Below are 26411 nucleotides of genomic sequence, written 5' to 3' on the forward strand. Positions count from 1 at the left end.
CAGTTTTAAATACAATTTAATCTAGAAAGCTGGACCAAAACTAAGAAAATGAATTTCAACAGGGAGAAGAAATGAAATGGATACAGGATTATGGGGGACCCCTGGCTGAAGGAAAGGCATCTGGGAGTCCAAGGAGAACACAAGCTGAACATGAGTCAATGATGCGAGGCAGCAGCTAAAAAAGCCAATGCGATCCTAGGCTGCATCAATAGATGCATATTAGTGTCTAGATCAAGGGAAGTAATAGTGCCACTCTATGCTGCTTTGGTCAGGCCCCACAATTCAAAAAGGCCATGGAGAACCTGGAGCCATGTGTCCAAAGGAGGAAGACTAAAATGGTGAAGGGCCTGGAAGCCAGGCATCCCCCATCCCACAGCATTTTTCATCTGGAGACTATACTTCTATTGATGCAGCCTAGAATCGCACCACTGACTCTTGTTGGCCTTGTCTTCTACTTGGACTCCTAGATCCTTCTCACAGATGACGCTCCTTCAGCCAGGTGCCCCCCAGCCTATATCTATCTATCTTAGCTTTCATCTTGACGTCTATTGATGCAGCCTAGAATCGCATTGGCCTTTTGAGCTGCTGCATCGCACTGTTGACTCTTGTTCAGCCCTAAGGCTCTCAGAGCGGCTCACAGACAGTTCTGTGGACGGTTCCCTGCTGTCCTAGATCCCTGTGACAATTAGTCTCCTTGGGCCAAGGGTCCTCATCCTCTATCGTTTCTCACCCAGACCCTATACTCCTATTGATGCTGCCTAGAACCGCATTGGCCTTTTCAGCTGCCACAGCCAGTGAAAGAGAAGCAAAGGCCCTGGGCCTGCGTCCCACCTTTGTCCGGGGTCCTCCGTCGGGATCCCTGGCCTTTTCCCTTCCTGCGGCCTAGTCGCCTCCTCCTCCTCCTCCTCTACTACTACGACCACCTGCGCGTTGGTTCCGGTCGCCCTGGAAACCGTTGCCTGGCGACGGCGACCCAATCAGAAACCGAGCCTCCCTCCTTCTCCTCTTTCCAATCCCTCCTCCCTTCCTTTTTCTTATCCTACCTAGCAACCGGGGAGGCCTGGGATCTGATTGGCTGAGCCGCGGTGGGCGTGGCTACTGAAGGGAGAGTGTGTGTGCTGCGCAGGGGAAAGAGAGGCTGCTCTCATTCAGGTCCGCCGCTCCTTCCTGGGCTCCTGCTGCTGCTGCTGCTTCTGAAGGGCCTTCCCTCTCTCAGGTAAAGTGGGGACAAGGGCAGGGGGCTGGCTGGCTCTGCATTCCCCAACAAGACACCATTTTGGGGATAATTGGGGAGAGAAAGGGGTCTCTCTCATTCCTCTCCCCCCAATATTTGGGGGTGTGAGGGGTGGGGTGGATTAAGGCTGGCTAGGAGACCCCTCCTCATTTGGAAGGGAAATGAATCCCTTTTTTAAAAAGGGGGGGGAGTGGATCCCCTCCTCATTTAGGACCATAAAGAGGGGGAGGACCCTCAGCCCCTCCCCCTGACGAAGGAGGTGGGGGAGGATGCAATTGGAGCCCCCCGTTATTATTATTATTATTATTATTATTATTATTATTATTTTCATCATCATTATTTATTGGGGGCAGGGGAGGGATAAATCTCCCCATTTAGGACCATTAAAAGGAGGGGGAGGACACTCAGCCTTGGCATGAGGGGGGAAGGGAGGATGCAGTTACACCCCTGTCATCATCATCATCATCATCATCATTTATTGGGGAGCAGGGAAGGGATACATCTCTTTGTTTTGGAGGTAAGGGGACCCCCTCCTCATTTAGGACAATTGAAAGGAGGGGAGGACCCTCAGCCTCTCTCTTCTTAACATGAGGGGTGGGGGAGGATGCAATTGGACCCCCCCCCATTATTATTACTATTATCATCGTTATCATTATTATCATTTATGGGTGGGTGAGCAGGGAAGGGATATAGCCTTGTGTGGCAAGGGAGGAGGGACCCCCTTCTCATTTAGGACAATAAAAGGAGGAGGACTCTCAGCCCTTCCACTCTTGACATGAGGGGTGAGGAGAGGATGTAGTTATATCCCCCCCCATCATCATCATCACCATCATCCTTTATTGGGAGGCAGGGAGGGATAAATCCTCTTCGTTTTCGGAGGGGGGATAAATCCTTTTTCTTTTTTTGGAGAGGAGGGAGTGGACCCTTTCCTCCTTTAGGACAATAAAGGGGGGGCCTCAGCCCCTCCCCTCCTGGTAAGAGGGGTGAAGGGAAGATATAATGAACCCCCCATTGTCATCGTTATCATTATTATATTTATTTGTTGGGGCAGGTAGGAGATACATTCTTGTTTGGAAAGGGGGCGAGGGGACCCCCTCCTCATTTAGGACAGTTAAAAGGTGGAGAGGATTCTCAGCCCCTCCCCTCCTGGTTGGAGGGAGGGGGAGGGTGCAGTTACCCCCCCCATCATTATTACCATTATCCTTATTATCATAGTTTATTTGGAGGGGGCAGTGAGGGGATAAATCCTTCTTTGCAAAGACCCCCTTCTTATTTAGGACAATAAAGTGGGGGAGGATGCAAATATAGCCCTCCTCATTATCCTCATTATCCTTATTATTATTACTACTATTTGTTTGGAGGGGCAGGGAGGGGATTAAAATGGGGAGGGGGAGGACTCTCAGCAGTCCTCCTGGTAGAGGGGAGGGGAGGATGCAATTACAGCCCCCATCATCATCGTTATCATCATCATCATTATCGTCATTGTGTTTGATTGGGGGCACAGGGAGGGATGGATCTTTGGAAAGGAGAGAGGGGACCCCCTCCTCATTTAGGACAATTAAAAAGGGGGAGGGGAGGACTCTTAGCCCCTCCTCTCCTGGCAGGAGAAGTGGGGGGAGGATGCAATCACAGCCCTCATCATCATCATTATCATCATCATCATCGTTTTGGAGAGTACATGGGGGATACATTCTTCTTGGGAAAGCAAGAAGGGGACCCTCTTCTCACTTAGGACAATTACAGTATTAACATTATATTCGTTGGGGGCTCAGGAAGGAGATATATTATTGTTTCAAAAGGGACACAAAGAAATTGAAGATAATAATAACAATAATAATAGTTTTTATGAGTTTCTCTGAAAATGCCAGCCACAGATGCAGGTGAAATGTCAGTAAGAAACTCTTCTAGAACATGGCCACGTAGCCCCAAACCCCACAAAAAACTATGGATGCCAGCCATGAAAGCTTTCAAAATAATAATAATAATAATAATAATAATAATAATAATAATAATACTTCCTGTCCCCCTTCTCATTTAGGACAATTAAAAGGGGGAGAGGACTATCAGCCCCTCCAGATGGGAGTGTTGGGAAGGGCGAGGATGCAATAACATCATCATCATCATCATCATCATCATCATATTTGTTTGTGTCCTGTTTCCCCTCCTCCTCCCAAAAAAATGGGACTTAGAAAATGGTTCACAATTTAAAAGTGCAATGCCATTAAAAACCTACGACAAAAAGTGCATATTGAATATACAATTAAACTATTTACAGTGTCAAAACAATTCTCCCCTCAAATTAATACAATAATAATAAAATACAATTACAAAAATCAAAAGGGGAGAGGGAGGATGCAGTTGCAACCCCATCATCATCATCATCATCATATCATCATCTTCGTTTGTGTCCTGCTTTCTCCCCCCCAAAAAAAAAAACAAAAACAAATTGGGACTCAAAGTGGCTAACAATTTTTCAAGAACGATGCCTTTAAAAACATACCCCAAAGAAAGTGCACATTACAAATACTGTACAATCCAACTATTTACAGTACTAAGACGATCCACAACTCAAGTTAAAATAAATAAATAAATAAATAAATAAATAAATAAATAAATAACACAATGGAAAAGATATAAAAGCTCTTAAAATTGTGGGGATAAAATGATGCAATGAATAAGTTGAATAAGATTTGAATAGTTGCTGCTGTGCGTATCATTAGAAACTCTCTGAAATTGCTTTAATCACTTTTTTAAAAACTTGTTAAATCTGTTTTGTAGAGGCCTCTGAATTTGTCAAGTGTTTGATTTTGTTGTACGCCGTTCCCGGGAATCTCTGGGTAAATGGCAAGATATAAATATTGTAGTAAAATAAACATTGTAGGAATGGAAATATGTGTGTGTGTATGTGCACAAGGGGGTGATTTACACAACCTGCAAGTTATATGAGGTTGGGAAGCTTCCCACACATACAGACACACAACAATATTGTGATTCCCTGAACTGGAGAGGATGAAACTTTATTAAAAGAGGGGATGCATGTCACTCTCAGTATGAAGAGAAGGGAGGAAAGAGTCTTGTGGCAGCCTTGAAACATGTGGGTTTGGGGGATTATAATCCGCTTCCCTACATGCATTGATTGAGTATAGTATTTAGAATTTAGATATGTGCGTATTATATATTTCCATAGCTGAGAGCAGGTGAAATTTGTATCGGTTGTATTGTCTGGTGTTTTAAATTGAGTAAAACCTAGTGGCTAATAATGCCAATAATTTTATTTTAAACTACTGTACCTATTTCCCGTTTCGTTTCGGTTTTTTGGAGAGGAGGGTCAAATCGCCAACCTTGGAGGCATTTAACAAAAATTAAGCAAAATTAATACTCAGTGCAAAAATGTGTGTGTGTGTGTGCAAACACATATGCATGTATAGGTGATTTAAAAACAAACTGCACTGTTCTGGATCTTAGAAGGATGCAGTTAATTACATATATATGTTTGTGTACCGTAATATATATGTGTGTATGTGGGTAGTGTGTGTGTGTGTGTGTGAGACTAACTGCATCCGTCTAAGATCCAAAACTAACTGGCCTGCAATTTACTTTTGTTTTCAGCAAGTGAAAAAGGCAGAAGCTGAAATGATTTGCTTATTACATTCTGTTAATTAATCGCTCTAATATTTATGTATATCTATATGAATATGTATGAATCTCTCTGTATGTGTATGTGTGTACACACACACATGCTGTATGTATGTGTATATATACTGTATGTGTATATAATTTACAGTGCTTTATAAATAAAGGATGATAATAATAATAATAATAATAATAATAATGTGTATACACACACATGCACACGCAGAATACTTCCAACAAGTTAGTTCTGGATCTTAGAAGGATGTAATTAATTACATATATGTGTGTGTAATTAGCTGCATTTTTCTAAGATCCAAAACTAAATTGTTGGAAGTACTGTTTGTGTATGTGTTTGTGTATACACATATACACATACATATACACATACATCTATATATATACAGAGAGAGAGAGATTCATACAGATACACATAAATATTAGAGTGATTAATAAACAAAAGTTAGTAACAAGTTAGTAACTATTAGAGTCAGTGTTGTTGAATAGTTAATAATGAATTGGCTAATATTTAATAACCAATTAGTAACGAGTAGAGCCAGAGTTGTTGAAGTTAATAATAAGCTGGTTAATATTTAATAATGAGTGAATAACGATTAGAGTCAATCTTGTTGAATAATTAATAACAGGTTCTTTAACAGTAAGCAAAACATATCAGCTTCTGCCATTTTCAGTTGCTGAAAACAAAAGTAAATTCCACGCCAAGGTAGCCGTTTAGATTACTCCGTTGCCAAACTTTCTAAGCGAGTGGTGGTTTTATGTATTATCCTCTAGTCTGAGACCACACGGTGTTAAGGACTTAAGTCTATGGACCAACAAATTCTCCCTTGCATCCAAAGTATTTGCAAGAGAGAGCACTTCATTTCCAAAAACTGACAAATCAGAGGCGTAGATAACATGCCTGGCTCAGGACGGCTAGAAGCTTTATTAGTAATGTATGTGTTTGGCCTTGCTCTACTTTCTGCATCTTCTCCATCAAGCTTTCCTTTAAGAACGGCTTCATTTTTGCCTCTGACTAGCGCCTGTCCTCACCACGTGCGTCGAAACAAAGAAGGATAGGTATTGGTTTGCTCTCATCACTAAGATGTGGTTTATGGGGGATAGAATTGGGGTTGAATTGTAACCATAGTGGCCTTTTTTGAATTACTTTCCATACAAAGCAAAGATGCAAAAAGTGACCAAATTAACCCTTGCACTGAGCAGGAGGGAAAGCGGTTATTCTTTGGACCTTAAAGTGTGTGTGTCTGCTCTGGCTGTTCTAAAAATTGTTTTTAGAGCTATAAAGGGAAGACTCGGGTGTTTTAATTGGATTTTAGTTACTTATGTAATGTTTTAAAATGTTTTTACATAGAATACTTTGCTCTAATGGTTCAAGAAGTGATAAATACATGCTTTAAGCAAATAAATAATAAATGGGTGGGATGGGGAAGGCTGGAGTAGTGCTTCGGACTGTTTCCTAAATAAATAGGAAAAGAGGTTAGATGCAGAGCCTTGATATATACTTTCTCTCTTTTGCATCTTGCTTGAGGATTTTCCCTTCTGGCAAAATTGTTGTTGAAAATGCGATGCTGGATTCGATGGAAGCAGCAAAGCAGTCTTTCCGATTAAGAATTGTTGTGGTTTTGTGCCTTTAAGTCGTTTGGTTAATAGTTAATAACAAGTTAGTTACTATTAGAGGCAGCGATGTTGAATCGTTAATAATGAATTGGCTAATATTTAATAACCAATTAGCAACTATTAGAGCCGGAGTTGTTGAAGTTAATAACAAGCTGGATAATGTTTAATAATGAGTTAGTAACTGTTAGAATCAATGTTGTTGAACAGTTAATAACGAGTGGATAAGAGTCAATAACAAGTTAGTAATGATTAAAGCCAATGTTGTTGAATAGTTAACGAAAAGTTGACTACTGGTCAATAATGGTTTAGTAATGATTAGAGTTAATGTTGTTAAATAGTTACTAATGAGTTGTTGTTGTTGTTGTTGTTGTTGTGTGCCTTCAAGTAGTTTATGACTTCTGGGGACCCTAAGGCACTAGGTTTTCTTGGCAAGATTTGTTCCAAGAGGGTTTGCTTCTGCCTTCCTCTGAGGCCCAGAGAGTATGACTTGCCGAAGGCCACCCAGTGGGTTTCTATTGGATTCGAACCCTGGTCTTCAGAGTCATAGTCCAGTGTTCAAACCACTACCCCACGCTGTCTCTCTCTTTAAGACGTAAGACTCCTTAATTCTGCAGAAAGGCGGCTCACTTCTCACCTACTGTTTTGGAGAGCCTTGGAAGCAAAACTGGTTTTGAGCAACCTGCGTTTTCCTGACCGACTGCACAGAAAGGTATTCTTCACAAAGAAACTGAAATATTAAATATACAGTGCAGAACGAAGAGACCGGCTGGTGCTCATGGAGATCTTGATGCATCTGTCCGCAGATGTAGGAGGCGCTGAATGAAATCCGCTAGAATCTTTTTGTTTCCTTCTTGGGGGGGGGTGTTGTGTGTTTGTGTGTGTCTGTGTGTCTGTGTGTGTCTGCATGAGTAAGCAAGGGTGATGAAGACCTCTCCCCATTGCAGTGCATGGATGGCAGCATAGGGAGTGAATTTCCATCATAGCACATGAGACACTGGAAATGAGATGGCAGGGGAATCCTTGCACCATTGCAGCAAAGATAATTTAATGTCGATTATTTTTTCCTTCCTAGTTCTGTGGTTTTGGGGTGGAAGCTACCTAGTTTTCACAGTGCCTGCAACAAATGCACTCTCCCCCTTTCCATGCGTCTCTCTTTCTTTCTCCTTCCTTAGGATTAAGACAAGGACTAGGAGAATGGAACAAGCTCTGCATTTACTCATTCACTCCTCCCTGTATGCAGCGGGGCTGAGGAATCGTCGTGGGGAAAGCCTGAACCTTAGGGATGAGAGAGAGTAGCTTAAAAGTCCTGAGATACAATCTCCCTCCCTTGGTTATGATCCCTGGAATAGGGTCAGGTGGATTATTTCTTTCTTCCATACCCAAACTATAATTGGAGCAATTACTACAAATGGGACTTTGCCTTTGAGCCACTCAAATACTGCAGTGCTTGTGGACGGAGTGAACCCATCTCTCTGGGAGGTTCATCCAAATTCGTTCCCATAAATTCCAAAGACTTACACATTCTTGCCATCATCAGTCTTTGAGTCATATGGTTTCAAACCAGAAGTTTTCTTTCTGTAAGATATACAGGTACCTGGAAATCATATATGGGAGTGATGATCCTGAATTCAGCTTAAGGTGCATAATGCGTGTCTGTTCTAAGTCCTCCTCATGAATTAAATATCAAAAATTATCTGACTTACCCTATGCAACATGGATAGGATGTTGCTACTACACAACTTTGTGGGTGTAAGATTGTATATTTTTATTTTCTTTGTTGTACTTACAGTGAAGAGATCAAGAGACTGATATCACTGTAGGAAACTAAAACAGTCTTTCAGTAGCCATGAATCACCAGCATTTTCAAACTGTAATTAAGATACATGTGTGGCCTGGTTCAATTCAAGTATTTTTTGGATTAATTCCACTATCAACCATGCTCTTTACCTCTTGTCATGTTGTTGTTGTTGTTGTTGTTGTTGTTGTTCTTTGAGGATTTTTCTCCTTGCATGTGCTCATTTGCTCAGATTATTAATAATGCCCAGGTAGAGACAGGCAGTAGCTGAACATTTGCTGCAGTACAGTATTTTGACATTATCTGTTCCTTTCTTGGTTTTCTATTTATATTAACCCTGGCTGTCCCTGCTTTGTAGCTGAGGTCTGTCCATACCGCTTTCGCTCTGGAGTAGCCGTATAGGAGACGTCAGACAAGAGACTTGGAACCATAAATCATGGGCTGCCTAGAGAAAAGGAGAAGAACAGAGAAAGTAGTAAAGTTCAAAAAACTTCAAGCTTCATAAATCTTGAGTCATGATGAGCAATTGCAGCTTCAGACCACACATTTAGAATGATTGAAAGCATGGAGGGACCAGATATATTTCCAGCCTTTACACATGATCAGTGGGAAGTTATCAGCTTGTAGGATTCATTTTTATTTACTGTATTTATGCAGTGCCTTTCTGCTAAGGCGTGCTATGCAGTTTGGGTTTGAAATAATAGTTTATTGTCTAGGCTATATAATACCCTGCTAGGGTTGCCAGCCTTCTAGAAAGTAACCTAGATGCAGTGTGTGTGTGTGTGTGTGTGTGTGTGTGTGTGTGTGTGTGTGTGCATTATCAGTGTGCAAGTTGCAGAATGATTTTCTCTCATTTCTTAAAGCTGCATTTCCATGGAAAGAGCTCTCTTCTCTTGCAGGGAGAGTTGGGGCTTGGTTTGGTCTAAGATCCATTTATTTGTCTTTTTAGCACTCCATCGTATCTGTGGACTTCTCTCAGCACCACATTTGAAATGAACTGATTTTCTTTCTATTGCTTTTCTTCACTGTCCAGCTCTCACAACCATAGATAGCGATGGGGAATACAATGACTTGGATGATCCTAACTGTAGCGTTCAGGTGTATTTTCTTTCCACTCTAGATCCTTTCTAATGCTTTTATATTTGCCCTTCCTAGTCCTAGTCTTCTTCTGATTTCTTGACAGCAGCCTTGGTTCTGATCAATGATTGATCCACAGTGTGGGAAATCTTTACCTGTTTCAATTTCTTTTTCATCTAGATTGAATTATGTACATCCTTCACAGTCACTTTCCCTTTACTTTGGATGCCTAAACTGTGTTTATATATGCTTAGATGAAGTTTTAAGTTATTGTTGTTGTATGCCTTCAAATCATTTCTGACTTATGGTGACCCTGAGGCAAACCTATATGGGGTTTTCTTGGCACGTTTTGTTCGGAGGGGGCTTGTCACTGCCATCATCTGAGACTGAGGGAGTCTGAATTGCCCAAAGTCACTCAGTGAGTATACATGGCCAAGTCAGGAGTCGAACTCCGGTCCCCAAAGTCATAGTCTAGTGCTAAAACCACTACACCACACTGGCTCTCCACCTTAATTGACTGCAATCTCTATTCTGATCAATGATTGATCTAAGGAATGGGAAATCTTTAATTCTTTCAATTTCCTCTTCATCTAGATTGAATTTAAAATCATAGCTTCATATAGTTGGAAGAGACATCAATGACCATCCAGTCCAACCCCCTTCTGCCATGAAGGAAGACCCACTCAAAGCACTCCCTGTAACAGATGGCCATCCAGCCAAAAAAGGAGACCCCACCACCCTCCGAAGCAGCGTCTTCCACTGTCAAACGGCTCTTGCTGTCAGGAAGTTCCTCCTGGTGTTTCGGTGGAATCTCTTTTCCTATAGTTTGAATCCATTGTTCTGGGTCCTATTCTCGGGAGCAGAAGAAAAGAAGTTTGCTCCATGGCATCCCTTCAAATATTTAAACAGAGTTATCATGGCACATATTAACCTTCTCTTTTCCAGGCTAAACATACCCAGCTCCCTAGGCCACTCCTCATAGGGCTTGGTGTTTTCCAGACCTTCCACCATTTTGGTCACCTTCCTCTGCTAAGCATATATGCTCCTGCTTCTAAACATCCTTTTGAATTGTGGTGCCCAGAACTAGACACAGGATTATTCCTGTTGAGGCCTGACGAAAGCAGAATAGAGCGGTACTATTACTTCCCTCAGTCTGGACACTGTACAGCCTAGAATCACATTGGCTTTTTTAGCTGCCGCATCACACCATTGATTCATGTTCAACCTGTGGTCTACAAGGACTCCTGGATCCCTTTTGCATGGACCATTGTCAAGCCAGGTTTCTGCCATCCTACATATGTGGATTTCATTTTTTCTCCCGAAGTGTAATACAATACTGTACATTACCTTTCTCCATTTATGTGTGTTCTCCACACAGTCACTTTGCTTTCTCACTTTTTCTTTGGATGCCTAAACTGTGTTTATAAATGCTTAGATGAAGTTATAAGTTACTGCAGTGCTAAAAATTAGAAATGAAGGGGGGCAATGCCCCCATTTTGTGTTGCTGAGTCTCCCCCTCCAGCTACACCTCTGAGATTGCTCTTGCCGAAATCTGCACTGCTCACTTCCAGGGGGCTTTCGAAATGAACCGGTTGTGGGCGTTCCAGGTGTTCGGTTGTAGGCTGGAGTTCAGCAGTTTAGCCGGGGTCAGCACTCATCCCCTTGGCTTACTCACCAAGCCCTCTTTGCTCTTCCCATTTTCTGTGGCAAGTGCAAAGCTTGGAGATTTCTCTGTCTTGCATTGAGGTCTGGAGAAGAAAAGGCTCCAGGGACTCCTGCTGTTCTTTTCTTCTCTGTTCAGATTCTTTTCATTCTCCAGATGCTGAGTGTAACTGCATGCAGCAAATTGCAAGAGATTATTAATGGGAAAGTTACCCCATTGGAAAAATTGTTGGGGGGGGGGGAGAGACAGGGTTTTTTCTTCCATTTTTTTGTTTTTCTGGTAAAAAACGGGAGAAAGGATTACAAAACATAGTCTTTTCGAATGATGAAAAAATGTTTAAAACAAGTTGTTCATAGATTTATCACAGAATTTTAGGGCTTTTATCTTTTTCATTGTATTCTATTTTTTATTATTTTTTGGTAAGTGACTAGTTTTAATATTGTAATGGTTTAATTATATTTTAATAGTCACTTGTGTGTGTTTTAATTGTACTGTGCTTTTGAACTGGAAGCCGCTTTGAGTCCTAATTTTGAGAAAAAGCAGGATATAAATAAATACAATTATTATTATTATTCTTTATTTATATAGCGCTGTAGATTTGCACAGTGCTGTACATAAAAACAACAAATATAAAAGTAGTAGTAGTAGTAGTAGTAAAAACTGTGAGGCAGGTAGAGGAGGGTACAGATTTGGTCTTTGCTGCCCTAGAGTGTAGGACCCGGCCCAATGGTTTTAAGTTACGGGTGTGTACACTTCGTTTGAATATTAAAAGGAACTTCTTGATGGTAAGGGTGGTTCAGCAATGGACACAATTGCTTAGGGAAGTGCTGGAAGTCTCCTCTGGATGTCTTCAAAACGAAGCTGGACAGCTACCTTCTGGGAATCCTGCATTCAGCAGAGGATTGAACTTGGTAGCCTCTGGGGGACCCTTTCAGCACCAGGATTATCCTAGGATTGTGTATAGCAGTGGTATTCAACAATAGACCAATGCTGTTTGTGAGCCGTCGATAACATTTACATTTTACTTACACGGAACATTTCAAGTTTCTGTACTTTCTTTTCTAAAAAAAGAGCTTCCTGATCGTTGCAGAGAAGGAGGGATGTAGGACCAAATGGAGGGCATTGTCCCCTACCCAAAGAAGATTTTCCCCCACCATGAAGTTTTCCCTTAGTCTCAGATTTCTGGCATTTGAAGATTTAGGTCCAAAACACACTGCAGAAATAATCAAGTTGGAGACCGCTTTAACTGCCCTGGCTCAGTGCTAGGGAATTCTGAGAGCAATAGTTTCAGAGAGCTCTGGTCCCACAATAAACTACATTTCCTAGGACTCCCTAGCACTGAACCACAGTCTCAAATGGGATTATTTCTGCAGTGTGTTTTGGACCATAGTTTGGGCATCAAAAAGTGATATGGTAAAATCCTGCAAAACCCCAACTGTAAGACTTCATGAACTTACCAGAACATTGTACACAGATAAGGAAGCCTTTCCAAACATTTACATTTCCTATGCTGCAATGCGTCTATTGCTGCATATAAATATTCATTCCCAACTTTTGACACATGCTCTGACATCCTTCAGGCATTCATCAGAAAAAAACATTTAGATGTCTTGGGTTTTTTTTTAAAGTAACATATTTTAAAGAGCGTCATGTGGTCACTTTTTCCACAGATTTGCTCAAAAAATCACGGTGCACTAGACTTTACTAACAGCTCAGATCATTATAGCATGATGACTTGCACAATGTGCATTTAATCCCCAGTCCCTGTTATTTAGGCTGCACAACTATTTTGCATGTAGAATACTGTGTATTGTATTTTAAATTGGCTTGCTTTCTCCCCCTGAAGCTTCACAACATACGTCCTAATTAAAATTGCATTAACTGGATGTTATTTTTTTATTGTTACCTATGAAAACCTTTTCCCACAGAAACCTCTTTTATAGGGAGCTATGCCCCAAAGCCTCACTCTAACATTTATCTCTGCCCCAATAGGGAAAATTGCCTTGCTGCCCCCCTGCAAAGACGTCTGAAAACGGGAGGTCCTTTCTGTTCAATTAAAATCAGAGACCAGGAGTTGAAAAGGTTTTTAATTTCTAACCTCCAAAATATTTCAGTCAAAGAAATGCAAAAATGGTCGATCTTAATATTTACAATATATGTGCTCAAGAACTGGATTTTAAAATGTTGCATCAATATTTCATCTGCCACATTACTTGCTTTGCGAAGAAGCTTCTCCTTTGTGGAGGGTGACCAGCTATCTTCCTTTTCCAGGACACGTCCTACATTTCAGCCTTTGGTCCAGGAGGAATTCCAAAATGTCTTCCATTTTGAGCATTACCAAGAAGCATACATTTACATTTGTCATAGTGTTTTTAGCTTCTTTGGTAATGTCGTACATGTTTCTGGAATTCCCAACATTTGACAATGCCTTGTCCTCCTTTTCAATTACGACATCTGGTCACCCTGCCTCTGTGGTACATACATACAGAGTGTATGAACTACAGCAGGTCTATAACAGGGCATGTGGTTGGCATGAACAGAATTTGGTATCAAGCTCTCACAACTTTGGTACAGAAAGTCAGTGGGTGATTGTTCAGGAAGAGGTGATTTCTCTTCTTAACTGTCCAGAGAATTATTCTCATGCAAGGCAGAGAATATTTGAAGAGATGTTATGTTGAGGCTGGAGCAAGCTTGTTTTCTGCTGCTCCAGAGAATAGGACCTGGAGCAATGAATTCAAACTATGGGAAAAGAAATTCCACCTCAACATTAGGAAGAGCTTCCTGACAATAAGAGCTGTTCAACAGTGAAACACACTCCCTTGGAGAGTGGTGGAGTCCCTTTCTTTGGAGGTTTTTAAACAGAGGCTGGATGCCCATTTGCTTTGGGTCTTCTTGCATGGCAGGTGATTGGACTTGCGGTCTCTTCCAACTCAATGATTCTGTGCTGCATCAACAGAAGTATAGTGTCTAGATTGAGGGAAGTAATTGTGCTACTCTATTCTGCTTTGGTCAGGCCTCACCTGGAATGCAGTGTCCAGTTCTGGGCACCACAATTCAAAAAGCAGGTTGAGAAATTGGAGTGTGTCTGGAGGAGGGCAACTAAAATGGTGAAGGGTATGGAAACCATGAAGCCATGCGAGGATAGACTTAAGGAGCTGGTTATGTTTATCCTGGAGAAGAGACGGTTAAGAAGTGATATGATAGCCATGTTTTAATATTTGAAAGAGTGTCATATTCAGGATGGAGCAAACTTGTTTTCTGCTGCTCCAGAGACTAGGACCTGGAAAAATGGATGCCAGCTCCAGGAAAAGAGATTCCACCTCAACATTAGGAGGAACGTCCTGACAGTAAGAACTGTTCGACAGTGGAACACACTCCCTTGGAGAGTGATGGAGGTCTTTAAACAAAGGCTAGAGAGCCATCTTTCGGGGATGCTTTGGTTCTGTGTTTCTGCATGGCAGAATGGGATTGGATTGGATGGCCCTTGAGGTCTCTTGCAACTTTGTGATTCTGTGAATACTGCACTGGATGGATCAGTGGTCCAACATAGTGTTCAACTAATGAGAGAACCTTCTCGCAGTTTAAGCATGGTTGACTCTCTCTAACACGAACTGTGGAACAGCTTCGTAATAATAAGGAACACTTCACAATAAAAAGAACCGTATGTGAGATGTCAGCTCAGCTGTATTTTAGCACCTGGAAATAGTGTGGAAATTGTCACTTACGGATTGTTAAAAATATGCCAATTAGCAGCACATTATTATTTTTTCCACTAGATTGTGGGGGGCAATATGCTGCCCTAAATTTATAAAGTGACTGTCAATTTTAATTGTAACTTGGCTATGGTATAAAGGATAATGAATAACAACAAGGCATTTCTTATCTGTCAGTTTAAAAGTTAGCCATTTTGTGCTTTGTGAGTGCCAAATTACAGTAGTAAAAAAATAGAGTCAATGTTGACTTGTAATATCCAGGTTTTCGTCAGTCATCTGGGTTCCAAGTAAGGCTGATGTTGTAAGCAGCCCAAACTACTGTTGGGGCTACGGAGGCTTTAATCGATTTAACGTTAGGTCTAATCAGCTAAATCTTTAATCTTAGCTTAAAATTTTCCCCTGCCCTTTTTAATCAGTGGGCCTGGTGCCATGCAGACTGCACAGCTGTGCCAACCAGACAGCACAGCTGTGCCAATTACCTCCTCTCTGTGCCAAATTTGTTTTCTAGGCTGAAACTAGTATATGGCTTTCCTTCTTGGAAGACGAATGCTTCATGTGCGTAAACTCGAGTTTGGGGGGAAATGGCAGAAGCATTGCATGAACACTACAATAATTATGATTTTCCACTTTAGAGGAATCACAACCAGTGGCAGGCTTTTGGTGTTCAGCAGAAACTAATTGGCAAATGTCATTTCTCTGGTCTTCATCCAGAAACTACAATACAGCAGTTTTGATCCATAGATGGAATTTCATGTCATAACCTTTATCAGTGGGTACTGTTTATTTTGGATATAAGTTACTTCCTAGATTAAAGACATATTGTGTATCTGCGATGTAGAAATAATGCAGTTTAGCACCATGGCTCCATCCTACAAAAGCATGGGATTTGTAGTTTTGTGAGACACCAGCACTCTGGCAGAGGAGGCTAAAGACCCCTGTCAAACTGCATTATTTCTACAGTGTAGATGCACCCATAGCCACGTCCATCTGGATTAGTACACAAAGGGATCTTGTAGCACCTTGAGACTAACTGAGAGAAAGAAAGTTAGTACTTTATAAGCATTTGTAGACTTAGGTCTCCTAGATCATAGAATCATGAAGCTGCAGTCTTCTGAATGCCAGTCGCTGTCCTGTTTGCTGATTTCACATGGGTATTTGGTTTGCCACTGGACTAATGTGAAAGTAAGGAAAAAGGGACTACAAATGACAAGATCTATAAAGTACCCCAGAAAATTGACTTTATGTGATTTACTTCTGAGTTGGAAAATTGCATATCGCAAACGGTGGCTAAGATCTGCGTTGGGGTTATATTAAATAAAATAAAGTTATGAATTGTGCCCCTCAGCCCTTACATTGAATGGTGATGTGCAAATGTACGTGTGCATCTGTATGCACAATATTCATGTACCATGCACATCTGTATGTGCAGTATGTGTCCACATGTGCAACCCGACTTCCCCAGCCTTAAGCTGGATGTCCAACCACTTCTGTAGGAGACCTTGCCCCTGTGTATGATGTCCTGGGGATTAAATACCTGAAGGCACCAGATGAAGTCTGAAATTGAATTTTAAGCAGGGTTAACTGTTTAGTACTTGGATGGGAGACCACCAATGAATCCCAGGTGCTATAGGCTCTGTTTCAGAGAAAAGGAACTGACAAAACCACCTCTGAGTATTCCTTGCCTAAGAAAACCCTATGAATTTCATGGGACTGACATAAGTCAACAGATGACTTGAAGGCACATGCACACAATGAAACCCATTGAAATCTATTGGATTGCCAGATGTCTACAGGTGACTTGAAGGCACATATACATGGGGTCACCATAAATCGACAGGTGACTCGAAGGCACATACACACATGTCCTAAGTAGAAGTATCCGTGAAGTACTGAATTTGGGTAGGGGAGGTTTGACTGAACAGGGTGAGAGGGTCCAGTAGTATCTTTTATTTATTATTCATAAGCTACTTTGAACCAATAGCAATAAAATGTATTTTTTTTAATGTTCTTCTCTTTAGATTGCCTAACTGAAGAAGATCCCAGCTGCCAACATGGACTCTGTTTGGGAATGTGGGTAGTCAACCTGCTGTCATGACCTAATGCAACTTGGATGGTGATATGAAACAAAAGGCCAAGATGAAGCACCTTAGTTTTGGGAATGCAAGCATTCTGTTGGGCTGTGCTAAATTCTAACCATGCAAACGTTCACTCCATCTCTGAATAACCTTAGGGTGAGAACTTGAAATGCTGACAGTGATGCACAAATATTCAGCAATGTTCATAGAATAACCTGGAGACTCCCATGACCACTGGAGAAGGATGGCAGCAAACTGGGTGATCCACTGGGTTTGGCCTTTGGCTGTTCTTGTAGGTTGCACATGTGGCCACAGCTTGTTTTCCTGTGAGCCAATCATCTTGAGGATGTGCCAGGATCTACCATACAATAGCACATTTATGCCTAACCTGTTGAACCATTACGATCAGCAAACAGCAGCACTAGCAATGGAGGTAAATATTTATGTTTTCCTGTAAAATGCATTTATTTGTATTGCCTTCTGAGTTGATGTTTTTCACTGCAGCTGCTTGCAACAATAAAACGCAGATGCATTAGTTACCTTGATGCACTTGAAGGCACTTTGCACCATACTAACATCCTACAAAGAAAGCGCTTTCAGAGGTTGAGGGGGATACGTTATAATCCTGTGAGATTCCACATTGTTTTGCATAGAAGTACTTTTCATGTAGAATACGTGGCTTTTTCTTGCACCTTTGAAAATTCCTTGAGACAGTGAATATTCGTTCTTTGTATGACGTGGATAACCATGGCTGACGTGATTTATAAGACCAGCAGTGTGTGACAAGTTTGTGTTTGGGAAGTACCTAGCAATATTAAGATGAGGTGGTAATTCATCCAGCATTTTTTGATCTCAGGAATTTGCTAAAGGGCACTTAAGCAGTGAATCCATCTGCTGTTGTAAATGCTGATGGTTGAAAAAATCTATTTATTTAATTATTTTATGTGTGCATATCACTTACTTCCCAACATGGGATCCAAGGCAGCTTAAAACAAGGTTCACACAAGATAAAGTTAAAAAAAAAAAACCTAACAAACTAATCATAAAAACGTTTAAACACAAGTAGATAATTATTTAAAAGTGTGAAATCATTTAAAAACATAACAGTAAAGATATAAATATCGGGGGGGGGGGGGGGATCCAAACATAAAAAGACTACTCACAACCAACTACAGTGGGCCCTTGGTGGGCTTGATTCCAGGACCCCTGTAGATACCAAAATCCGTGGATGTTCAAGTCCCATTCTTTTCAGTGGCATAGTGAAATGATGTCCCTTATATAAAATGGCACAATCAAGGGGCGGGGAGAATTGAATCATTTTCAAGCTGTGGATGGTTGAATCCATGGATATGGAGGGATGACTGTAATCCTCAAATGCCTGGATAAATAAAAAGGTCTTCACTTGCCAGTGAAAGAAGGGGGCAGCCTATCCTCCCATGAAAGGGAACTCAGTAGCCTAGAAGCAGCCACTGAAAAGGCTGTCTCCCCTGTCCTCACGTCCATCATGGACCAAATGATAGTAGTGGGACTGAGGTCCAAAACACACTCCAGAAATAATCCACTTTCAGACCGCTTTTAACTTCCCTGACTCAATGCTAGGGAAACCTAGGAATTGTAATTTATTGTGGCACCAGAGCTCTTTGACAGAGAAGGTGAAAAGTCTCACAAACACCACAGTTCCCAGAATTCCCTAGCATTGAGCCAGTTCAGTTGAAGGGGACTCAAACTGGATTATTTCTGCATTGTGTTTGGGACCTAAGAGAATGTCCTCCCCTAAGGATCTTAAAGGTTCAGGTAGATTCATATAGAAATGACAGCATTCAGTGTTTATTCAGCATGACTGGTTTTACATAATCAAAATCTTTGCCTCTTAATTCAGTTGAGGAGTAGATAACTGTCAGGATTCAGAGTTGCGCTGGCCCCATAAGGAATCCCGGAGGACTGCCCTCCTAAAAATAGATATTTCTTGCCCTCAAATGCTCCCCCAAATCCTGCAGGAAATGTGGGATTCTTTTGGTACCATTTTATCCCCAAGAGAAGTTCAGGCGAAGAAGGTAATTCTTGAATTATATTCTTATTTATTTGGGTGAGAAGGAGAATAATCAGTTAATATTGAGGGTTTTTCCAGCCTGGGCTGCAATGCCTGTTGAAGACCCTGTAGCAAACCTTATTTTTCAAGTGACACAAATGCATCCTGCAATGCGGGCAGATGTCCCTCCAAAGAAGGCAGGCCTGACTCTTCTGGCACAGATTCCATTCATTTTCCAGCGATGGAGGTGGAAACATCCTATAACGTGGGTTGATTCCATCTCTTGCTCCAAAATAGGCAGAAAAAAACAGACTTGAAGGAGCCAATGCCACCAGAGGAGCAACCCCCACCATCCCTCAGTCTTTTTCCTGCCTCGCTCCGAGTAGGCTGTGTTTTTCCTTTTCTCCGCCTTCCTTGACTTTGTCTTAAACACTTTAATATTTCTTCTCTTCTTCTTATATTCATGATCTGTTCTCTCCTGCCTTCTTTCTAACGGCTGAAACAAAGCCAGGCAGGGAGAGACAGTTCAGAAGCTGCTGTGCTGTGAGGCAACTAGGCCCAACTTCAGCATTAAAGAAGAAGAAGTCAGCCCAGCCATGTCCATCTGAAAGGCCAGAGAGCCCAGGCGCGGCCGGAGGAGGGAGATCCCTCTGTCCCGGACCAGATGCGCTCCGCTGCATTTTAGCACTGATGCACACGTGTTACCTCCTTGCAGGCAATAGCTTCTGTTATCATTGTGCAGCTGTTTGTTTGCTTTTAATTGTCCCCAAATTACAACCGACAGGTTGCTACAGGGTACCTTGTTTCTTAAAGAGGTGAGGTTCTGTTTAGATGATTTATATAAATCCTAATATTTGATCAGGTTGTCCAAATTGTATAAGCAGAACAACTAGGAGCTGTCCAACACTGGTCAGCTTGCAACAACAGGAATCTAGGATTTGAATCCTATTGGGGACATACACACATATAAGTTCCCTTCCACATATGGTTTTTTTGGCCATTGTGCAACAGGCCTACTCGATTCATGGTTGCATGAGTGGAGTTCTACAAGCTCTTTCCCTTATCAAGGAGGATGAAGAAGAGCAGCATGGACAGGCTTCGGGGACAGAACAGGGGAGCCTGAGAGTCCCACCCGAGGAAACAGTCGCTGCTAAGCCTCGGAGGAGGCGTGTGGTCGTAGTGGGGGACTCCTTGCTGAGGGGTACAGAAGCAGTGATTTGTAGGCCTGACAAGATGTCTCGAGAGGTGTGTTGTCTTCCAGGGGCAAAGATCCGTGATGTGACAGAGAGGCTGACGAGACTGGTCAAGCCTACTGACCAATACCCCTTCCTTTTGGTCCACGTGGGAACTAATGATACTGCAAGACACACCATTCAGAACATCAAAAGGGATTACGAGGCGCTTGGTAGGAAGCTGAAAGGAATGGATGTACAGGTTGTCATTTCGTCTCTTCTGCCAGTTGAAGGGCATGGTCCAGGAAGGGAGAGGAAAATAGCGGATGTGAACAACTGGCTTCGCAGATGGTGCCGCCGAGAAGGATTTGGATTCTTCAATCATGGGCTGCGGTTCCATGAGGAGGGACTTCTTGCAACAAACGGGTTGCATCTCACGCCAGTTGGAAGAAATGTTTTTGCCAACAGTCTCAAGAACTTGATCAGGAGAGCTTTAAACTGAGTTCCGAGGGGAAGGGAGACAATATTAAGGAAGGCGAAAGGGATGGCGAAAATAGTCAAACTGACACAGAGGAAACAAGGCAAACAGTGCAAGGGCCCAACAGTGGGAGGCAAAAAAACTTGCACAGGCAGCAAGTAAAAGGGAACCATGGTCTGCGATGTCTCTACACTAATGCACAGAGCATGGGAAATAAGCAAGATGAACTCGAACTCCTAGTACAACAAAGCAAATATGATATAATAGGCATCACTGAAACCTGGTGGGATGAGTCTCATGATTGGAATGTGGAAATAGAGGGGTATAACCTTATTAAGAGAAATAGGCCAAACAGGAAAGGAGGAGGAATAGCACTATATGTCAGAGATATTTACACCAGTGAAGAGATCCTGGACATCAGTCATGGAAGCCAGGTGGAGAGCATCTGGATAAGAATCAAAGGGGAGGGAAACAACAAGGGTGTTACGGTGGGAGTCTACTACAGATCCCCAAGTCAGACGGAGGAATTGGATGATATCTTTCTAGAACAGATGACCACACAGTCAGAAAAGAGAGATGTAGTAGTGATGGGCGACTTCAACTATCCTGATATTTGCTGGAAGTCAAACTCAGCCAAATCCTCAAGGTCTAGCAAATTCCTCACTTGCCTGGAAGACAATTTCATGGTCCAAAAGGTGGAAGAGGCAACAAGGGGGTCAGCTATTTTAGATCTGATCCTAACCAACAAGGATGACTTGGTTAATGGGGTGCAAGTGGTGGGATCATTAGGTGGAAGTGACCATGTTCTCCTGGAGTTTGTTATACAGTGGAAAGGAGAAGCCAGGCAGAGTCAGACACGCATCCTAGACTTTAGGAGAGCGGATTTCAGTAAACTTAGAGAAGTACTGAGGGCGATTCCATGGTCAGAAATACTAAAAGAGAAGGGAGTTCAGGACGGATGGGACTTTCTCAAAAGGGAGATACTGAAGGCACAATTTCAAACAGTTCCAGTGAGAAAGAAAAACGGGAGGTGTCTCAAGAAACCAGGATGGATGACTAAGGAACTTTCAACGGAGCTAAGTTTGAAACGGAAGATGTATAAGAAATGGAAAAAGGGGGAAATCACAAAAAAGGAATTCAAAGAAATAGCAGGCATGTGTAGGGGTAAAGTCAGAAAAGCTAAAGCGCAGAATGAACTCAGACTTGCTAGAGAGGTTAAGAACAATAAAAAGGGCTTTTTTGGATATGTCCGCAGCAAGAGGAAGAAGAAGGAAACGGTAGGTTCACTGCGTGGAGAAGATGGCAAAATGCTAAGAGAAGACAGAGAAAAGGCAGAATTACTCAACACCTTCTTTGCCTCAGTCTTCTTAGAAAAGGCAAAGGGTGCTCAACCTGATGATAATGGAGCAGAGGACAGAATAGGGGAATTTCAGCACAGAATAAGTAAAGAGATAGTAGAGGAACACCTTGTTAATCTAAATGAATTTAAGTCTCCGGGACCAGATGAACTCCATCCAAGGGTATTAAAATAACTGGCAAAAGTAATATCGGAGCCATTGGCAATCATATTTGAAAACTCCTGGAGAACAGGAGAGATCCCAGCAGACTGGAGGAGGGCAAACGTTGTCCCCATCTTCAAAAAGGGGGAAAAAGAGGATCCCAACAATTATCGTCCAGTTAGTCTGACATCAGTTCTAGGAAAGATTCTGGAGCAGATCATTAAACAGAGAGTCTGTGAACATCTAGAAAGCAATGCCATAATCACAAAAACTCAACATGGGTTTCAGAGAAACAAGTCATGCCAGACAAATCTGATCTCTTTCTTTGATAAAATTACCATCTTGGTAGATGAAGGGAATGCTGTGGATATAGTATATCTTGATTTCAGTAAGGCCTTTGACAAGGTTTCCCATGACATTCTTGCAAACAAGCTTGTAAAATGTGGGCTAGACAAAGGAACTGCTAAATGGATCTGTAATTGGTTGACCGGCCGAACCCAAAGGGTGGTCAGCAATGGCTCCTTTTCATCCTGGAGAGAAGTGACCAGTGGGGTCCCACAGGGCTCTGTCCTGGGCCCAGTGCTATTCAACATCTTTATCAATGACCTGGATGACAGAATTGGGAGCATACTTAGCAAATTTGCAGATGACACCAAATTAGGGGGAATAGCTAATACCCCAGAGGACAGGATCAAGATTCAAAATGACCTGAATAGACTAGAAAGCTGGGCCAAAGCTAACAATGAAATTCAACACAGAGAAATGTAAGGTATTGCACTTAGGCAGAAAAATGAAATGCACAGATATAGGATGGATGACACCTGGCTGAATGAAACTACGTGTGAAAGGGATCTAGGAGTCCAAGTAGACCACAAGTTGAACATGAGTGAACAGTGTGATGCGGCAGCTAAAAAGGCCAATGCTATTTTAGGCTGCATCAATAGAAGTATAGTGTCTAGATCAAGAGAAGTAATAGTGCCACTGTATTCTGCTCTGGTCAGGCCCCACCTAGAATATTGTGTCCAGTTCTGGGCACCACAATTCAAAAAGGACATTGAGAAACTGGAGCGTGTCCAAAGGAGGGCGACAAAAATGGTGAAGGGTCTGGAAACCATGCCCTATGAGGAACGACTTAGGGAGCTGTGGATGTTTAGTCTGGAGAAAAGAAGGTTAAGAGGTGATATGATAGCCCTGTTTAAATATTTGAAAGGATGTCATATTGAGGAGGGAGCAAGCTTGTTTTCTGCTGCTCCAGAGAACAGGACCCGGAACAATGGATGCAAGCTACAGGAAAAGAGATTCCACCTCAACATTAGGAGGAACTTCCTGACAGTAAGGGCTGTTTGGCAGTGGAACGCACTTCCTCGGAGGGTGATAGAGTCTCCTTCCTTGGAGGTCTTTAAACAGAGGCTGGATGGCCATCTGTCAGGGATGCTTTGATCTGGATTTCCTGCATGGCAGGGGGTTGGACTGGATGGCCCTAGTGGTCTCTTCCAACTCTACGATTCTATGATTCTAAGTGTAACCATTTCAAAGGGGCCTAAATCCTATTGTTAATCCCAACTAGAACAGAACCACTGAATCAATAAGATTGACTTATGTTTTGATTCATAAGTGGCTGGAATCATGTTCATTTGATCCATCTGTGTAACTTCCCTGGCACAAACAGTTGAACCTTTTTGGCCATATTCAGTTCAAGGTGTTTTACTGTGGAGTAAAACCATTGGATCATTTGGATTTACTTATAACTCACCAACCCACAGGATTCCTGCCATGCAGGTCTGCGTTCTTGGATGGTTCTTAATGGTTCCTTGCATCAGTGCCTTCACTTGATTCCCTGGGATTGCAGAAAGCACTCTTGTCCATTCCCATTGCACAATGGGCCCATGAGCAGACACACTGACAGATATACCATCAGTTGCACAATGTGACTATTTGGCAGAAAGGCCGCATAGTGAAACTGCAGTGTAACTTTGTTGTTGTTGCTGTTGTGTGCCTTCATGTTGTTTCCAACTTACAAGCCCAATAGGCATCTATGATCCTAAGAAGAACGTATCATGGGGTTTTCTTGGCAAGAGAGGAGGTTTGCCATTGCCTTCCCTTGAGGCTAAGAGCATGTCCCCCAGAGGGTTTCATGACCGAATGGGGAATTGAACCCTGGTCTTCAGAGATATAGCCATGTTAGTCTGTAGAATCAGTACATAGAGAGATCTTGTAGCACCTTTGGGACTAACTGAAAGAAAGAAATTGGCAGCATGAGCTTTCGTAGACTTCAGTCTACTTCCTCAGATCTCTCAAGAAGGAGGAAGGATCTCTGCCTTTATGCTGGAGTGTTCACGATCTGCGGGAAGTGTGCTAAATTTGTTGGAGCAGTTGCCTCTTTGCTGTTTTGTTTTTGCTTTGGTTCTATAGTTGTTCCTGGATTTGCAACCAGCTGCTTAGAGACTCCACTGCAGACTTTGCTCAGATTTTTTCCCCTTCAGCTTGCAATATGTCCTGCATTCTAGTGGAAAAAACTACTTTTACTCCCCTTCATCAAAACGGTGTTTGAAAATGAAGTAAGCATTTCCGCATAACTATGGAAGCTAAATAATGTACAGTAAAATTGAACAAGAAATGTGTCCATGTTTTTTTTAAGGCCTTGCGGGGATTGTACCTATAAATAAAACACAGGTGTTTCTCTCTCCAAGAACATATTTTTCATTCATTTATTTCAATTTTGTGCTTTAATTTATGCAGACTGGCTTTGTTTTTTAGGGTCACCCAGGCAGATGGCTTAGAATTCTGGCTAATTCCAGTGTCTAAGACAAGCTTAACAAGGGGATTACTGTCTTTCAAAATGTGAAATACACTCCCCGCTTTTAAGTAGCTTGAACATTCCTTAAAAAGAAAAAAAAGACTTGCTAACATCTTTCAGTTTACTGGTGCTGCATCTGAAGTGACAGATAAGTAAGTGTGCTAGAGGTGTCCTTGAAGCAAAACGTGAAGCCAAAATTTGAGTTTTCCCACCAGTCCTATTTTGTTTTCTATCTCAAAATGAATAATAAGAAAAAATTTCAACTATTTAAACTTCCTATTATTCATTTTGCAGATATCATAGTTTTAAACTGAATTATTTTTAGCTTTTATCATATCTTTTTAATTGCATCTTACTCCATTAACTTGAGGTTTGAATTGTTTTAATACTGTGAATAGTTCAATTATTATTATTATACTTATTATGTTTATAGAGTGCCGTAGGCTTTACATAGTGCTTTACAAAACAACAGTCAAAAAACAAATAAAAGCCTGCCTGTGGCATACAGTCTAACCAACAGCAAAGAGATATTGAATTAATAAAACAGGATTATACTAAAAATTACACAATCGGATAAAATAGTGCAAATTCTATTTAATGTTCACTTTCGGTATGTATTTAATTATATGATTCTTTTAAATTGTAAGCTGTTTTGTGCCCCAGTTTTGGGATAAATGCGGATACAAATATAATAATAGTAATATATAAGTGAAAAATGCATTGGATAAACAACAAACTTGAAAGTTAAGGACTTTGGCACAGGAAATGCACATGATGTGCATCTTTTTGGGAGCATCTCCCAACTACCACCGCTCCCAAGCAGAATCCGACCTTAGGACTGGAGCGTGGCTTTGGTGTGGCTTCTGGCCTCTTAGGACGCATGCATCATTTAAACATCATACCTCCAAAGTGACCCGAAGCAGCTTTATTTTGGCTTGTCTGTATGGAGCCGATGAAACTGAGGTTGTACTTTGGACACATCATGAGAAAATGTGATACATTAGAAAAGGCAATAATGCTAGGAAAGGTAGAAGGCAATAGAAAGAGGAAGACAGGCTCAATTAGAGAGGTCACATATATGAATCTGCAAGATCTGAGCAGAGTAGTGGAGGATAGGGGGTCTTGGAAATGTCTCATCCACAGGGTTGCCATGGGTTGGGGTTGACATATGGGCGACTAACAACAAATTGAAGTCTTTCATGACTGATGTCCATAGTTTTCTGTGGTTTTTCCAGGTCTGTGGTTTTTCCAGTAAACCAAAGGTCACACGAGTATATAGACCCCACACACTTCTATGCCACCACTCTCTGAAGATGCCAGCCACATAGGCAGGCAAAACATCAAGAATAAATTCTTCCAGAACATGGCCACACAGCCCGAAAAACCTACAGAAAACTAATACAGTGGACCCTTGTTATACACTGGGGTTTGGTTCCAAGATCCCCCTTGTATAACAAAATCCGTGTATGCTCAAGTCCCCTTAAATATAATGACATAGCAAAATGTTGTCCCTTATAAAAAATGGAAAATCAATGTTTGATATTTGAAATTTATACTTTTTTGAACATTTTCAAACCGTGTATGCTTGAATCGTGTATAAAAAATCTGCGTATA

The 26411-nt window shown here is 41.8% G+C and overlaps 2 protein-coding genes across 6 annotated transcripts in view; one reads left to right on the top strand and one right to left on the bottom strand.

Moving 5' to 3' along the window:
* LOC149310333 (F-box only protein 16-like) overlaps nucleotides 1-933 on the bottom strand; it is a 34685-nt gene extending 33752 nt beyond the window's left edge. Inside the window, 1 exon segment of the mRNA XM_089528739.1 lies at nucleotides 832-933. The gene's annotated coding sequence lies outside the window, so the exon portion shown is untranslated.
* Nucleotides 934-1126: 193 nt separating this feature from the next.
* LOC149310334 (frizzled-3) overlaps nucleotides 1127-26411 on the top strand; it is a 61565-nt gene continuing 36280 nt past the window's right edge. For 4 of the 5 annotated variants that reach the window (XM_089528740.1, XM_089528742.1, XM_089528744.1 and 1 more), the window contains exons 1-2: nucleotides 1127-1216; nucleotides 16766-17255. In XM_089528740.1, the coding sequence (XP_089384866.1) occupies nucleotides 17067-17255 (189 nt within the window). In that variant the 5' untranslated portion in view covers nucleotides 1127-1216; nucleotides 16766-17066. Of the gene's footprint in view, nucleotides 1217-13036; nucleotides 13117-16765; nucleotides 17256-26411 lie in introns of those variants that run through there. The other variant, XM_089528741.1, reaches the window with a different exon arrangement.

This window comes from Sceloporus occidentalis, unplaced genomic scaffold, assembly GCF_023333645.1.
Source record: "Sceloporus occidentalis isolate IW3139 unplaced genomic scaffold, rSceOcc1.0.p SCAF_6, whole genome shotgun sequence".
NCBI lineage: Eukaryota > Metazoa > Chordata > Lepidosauria > Squamata > Phrynosomatidae > Sceloporus > Sceloporus occidentalis.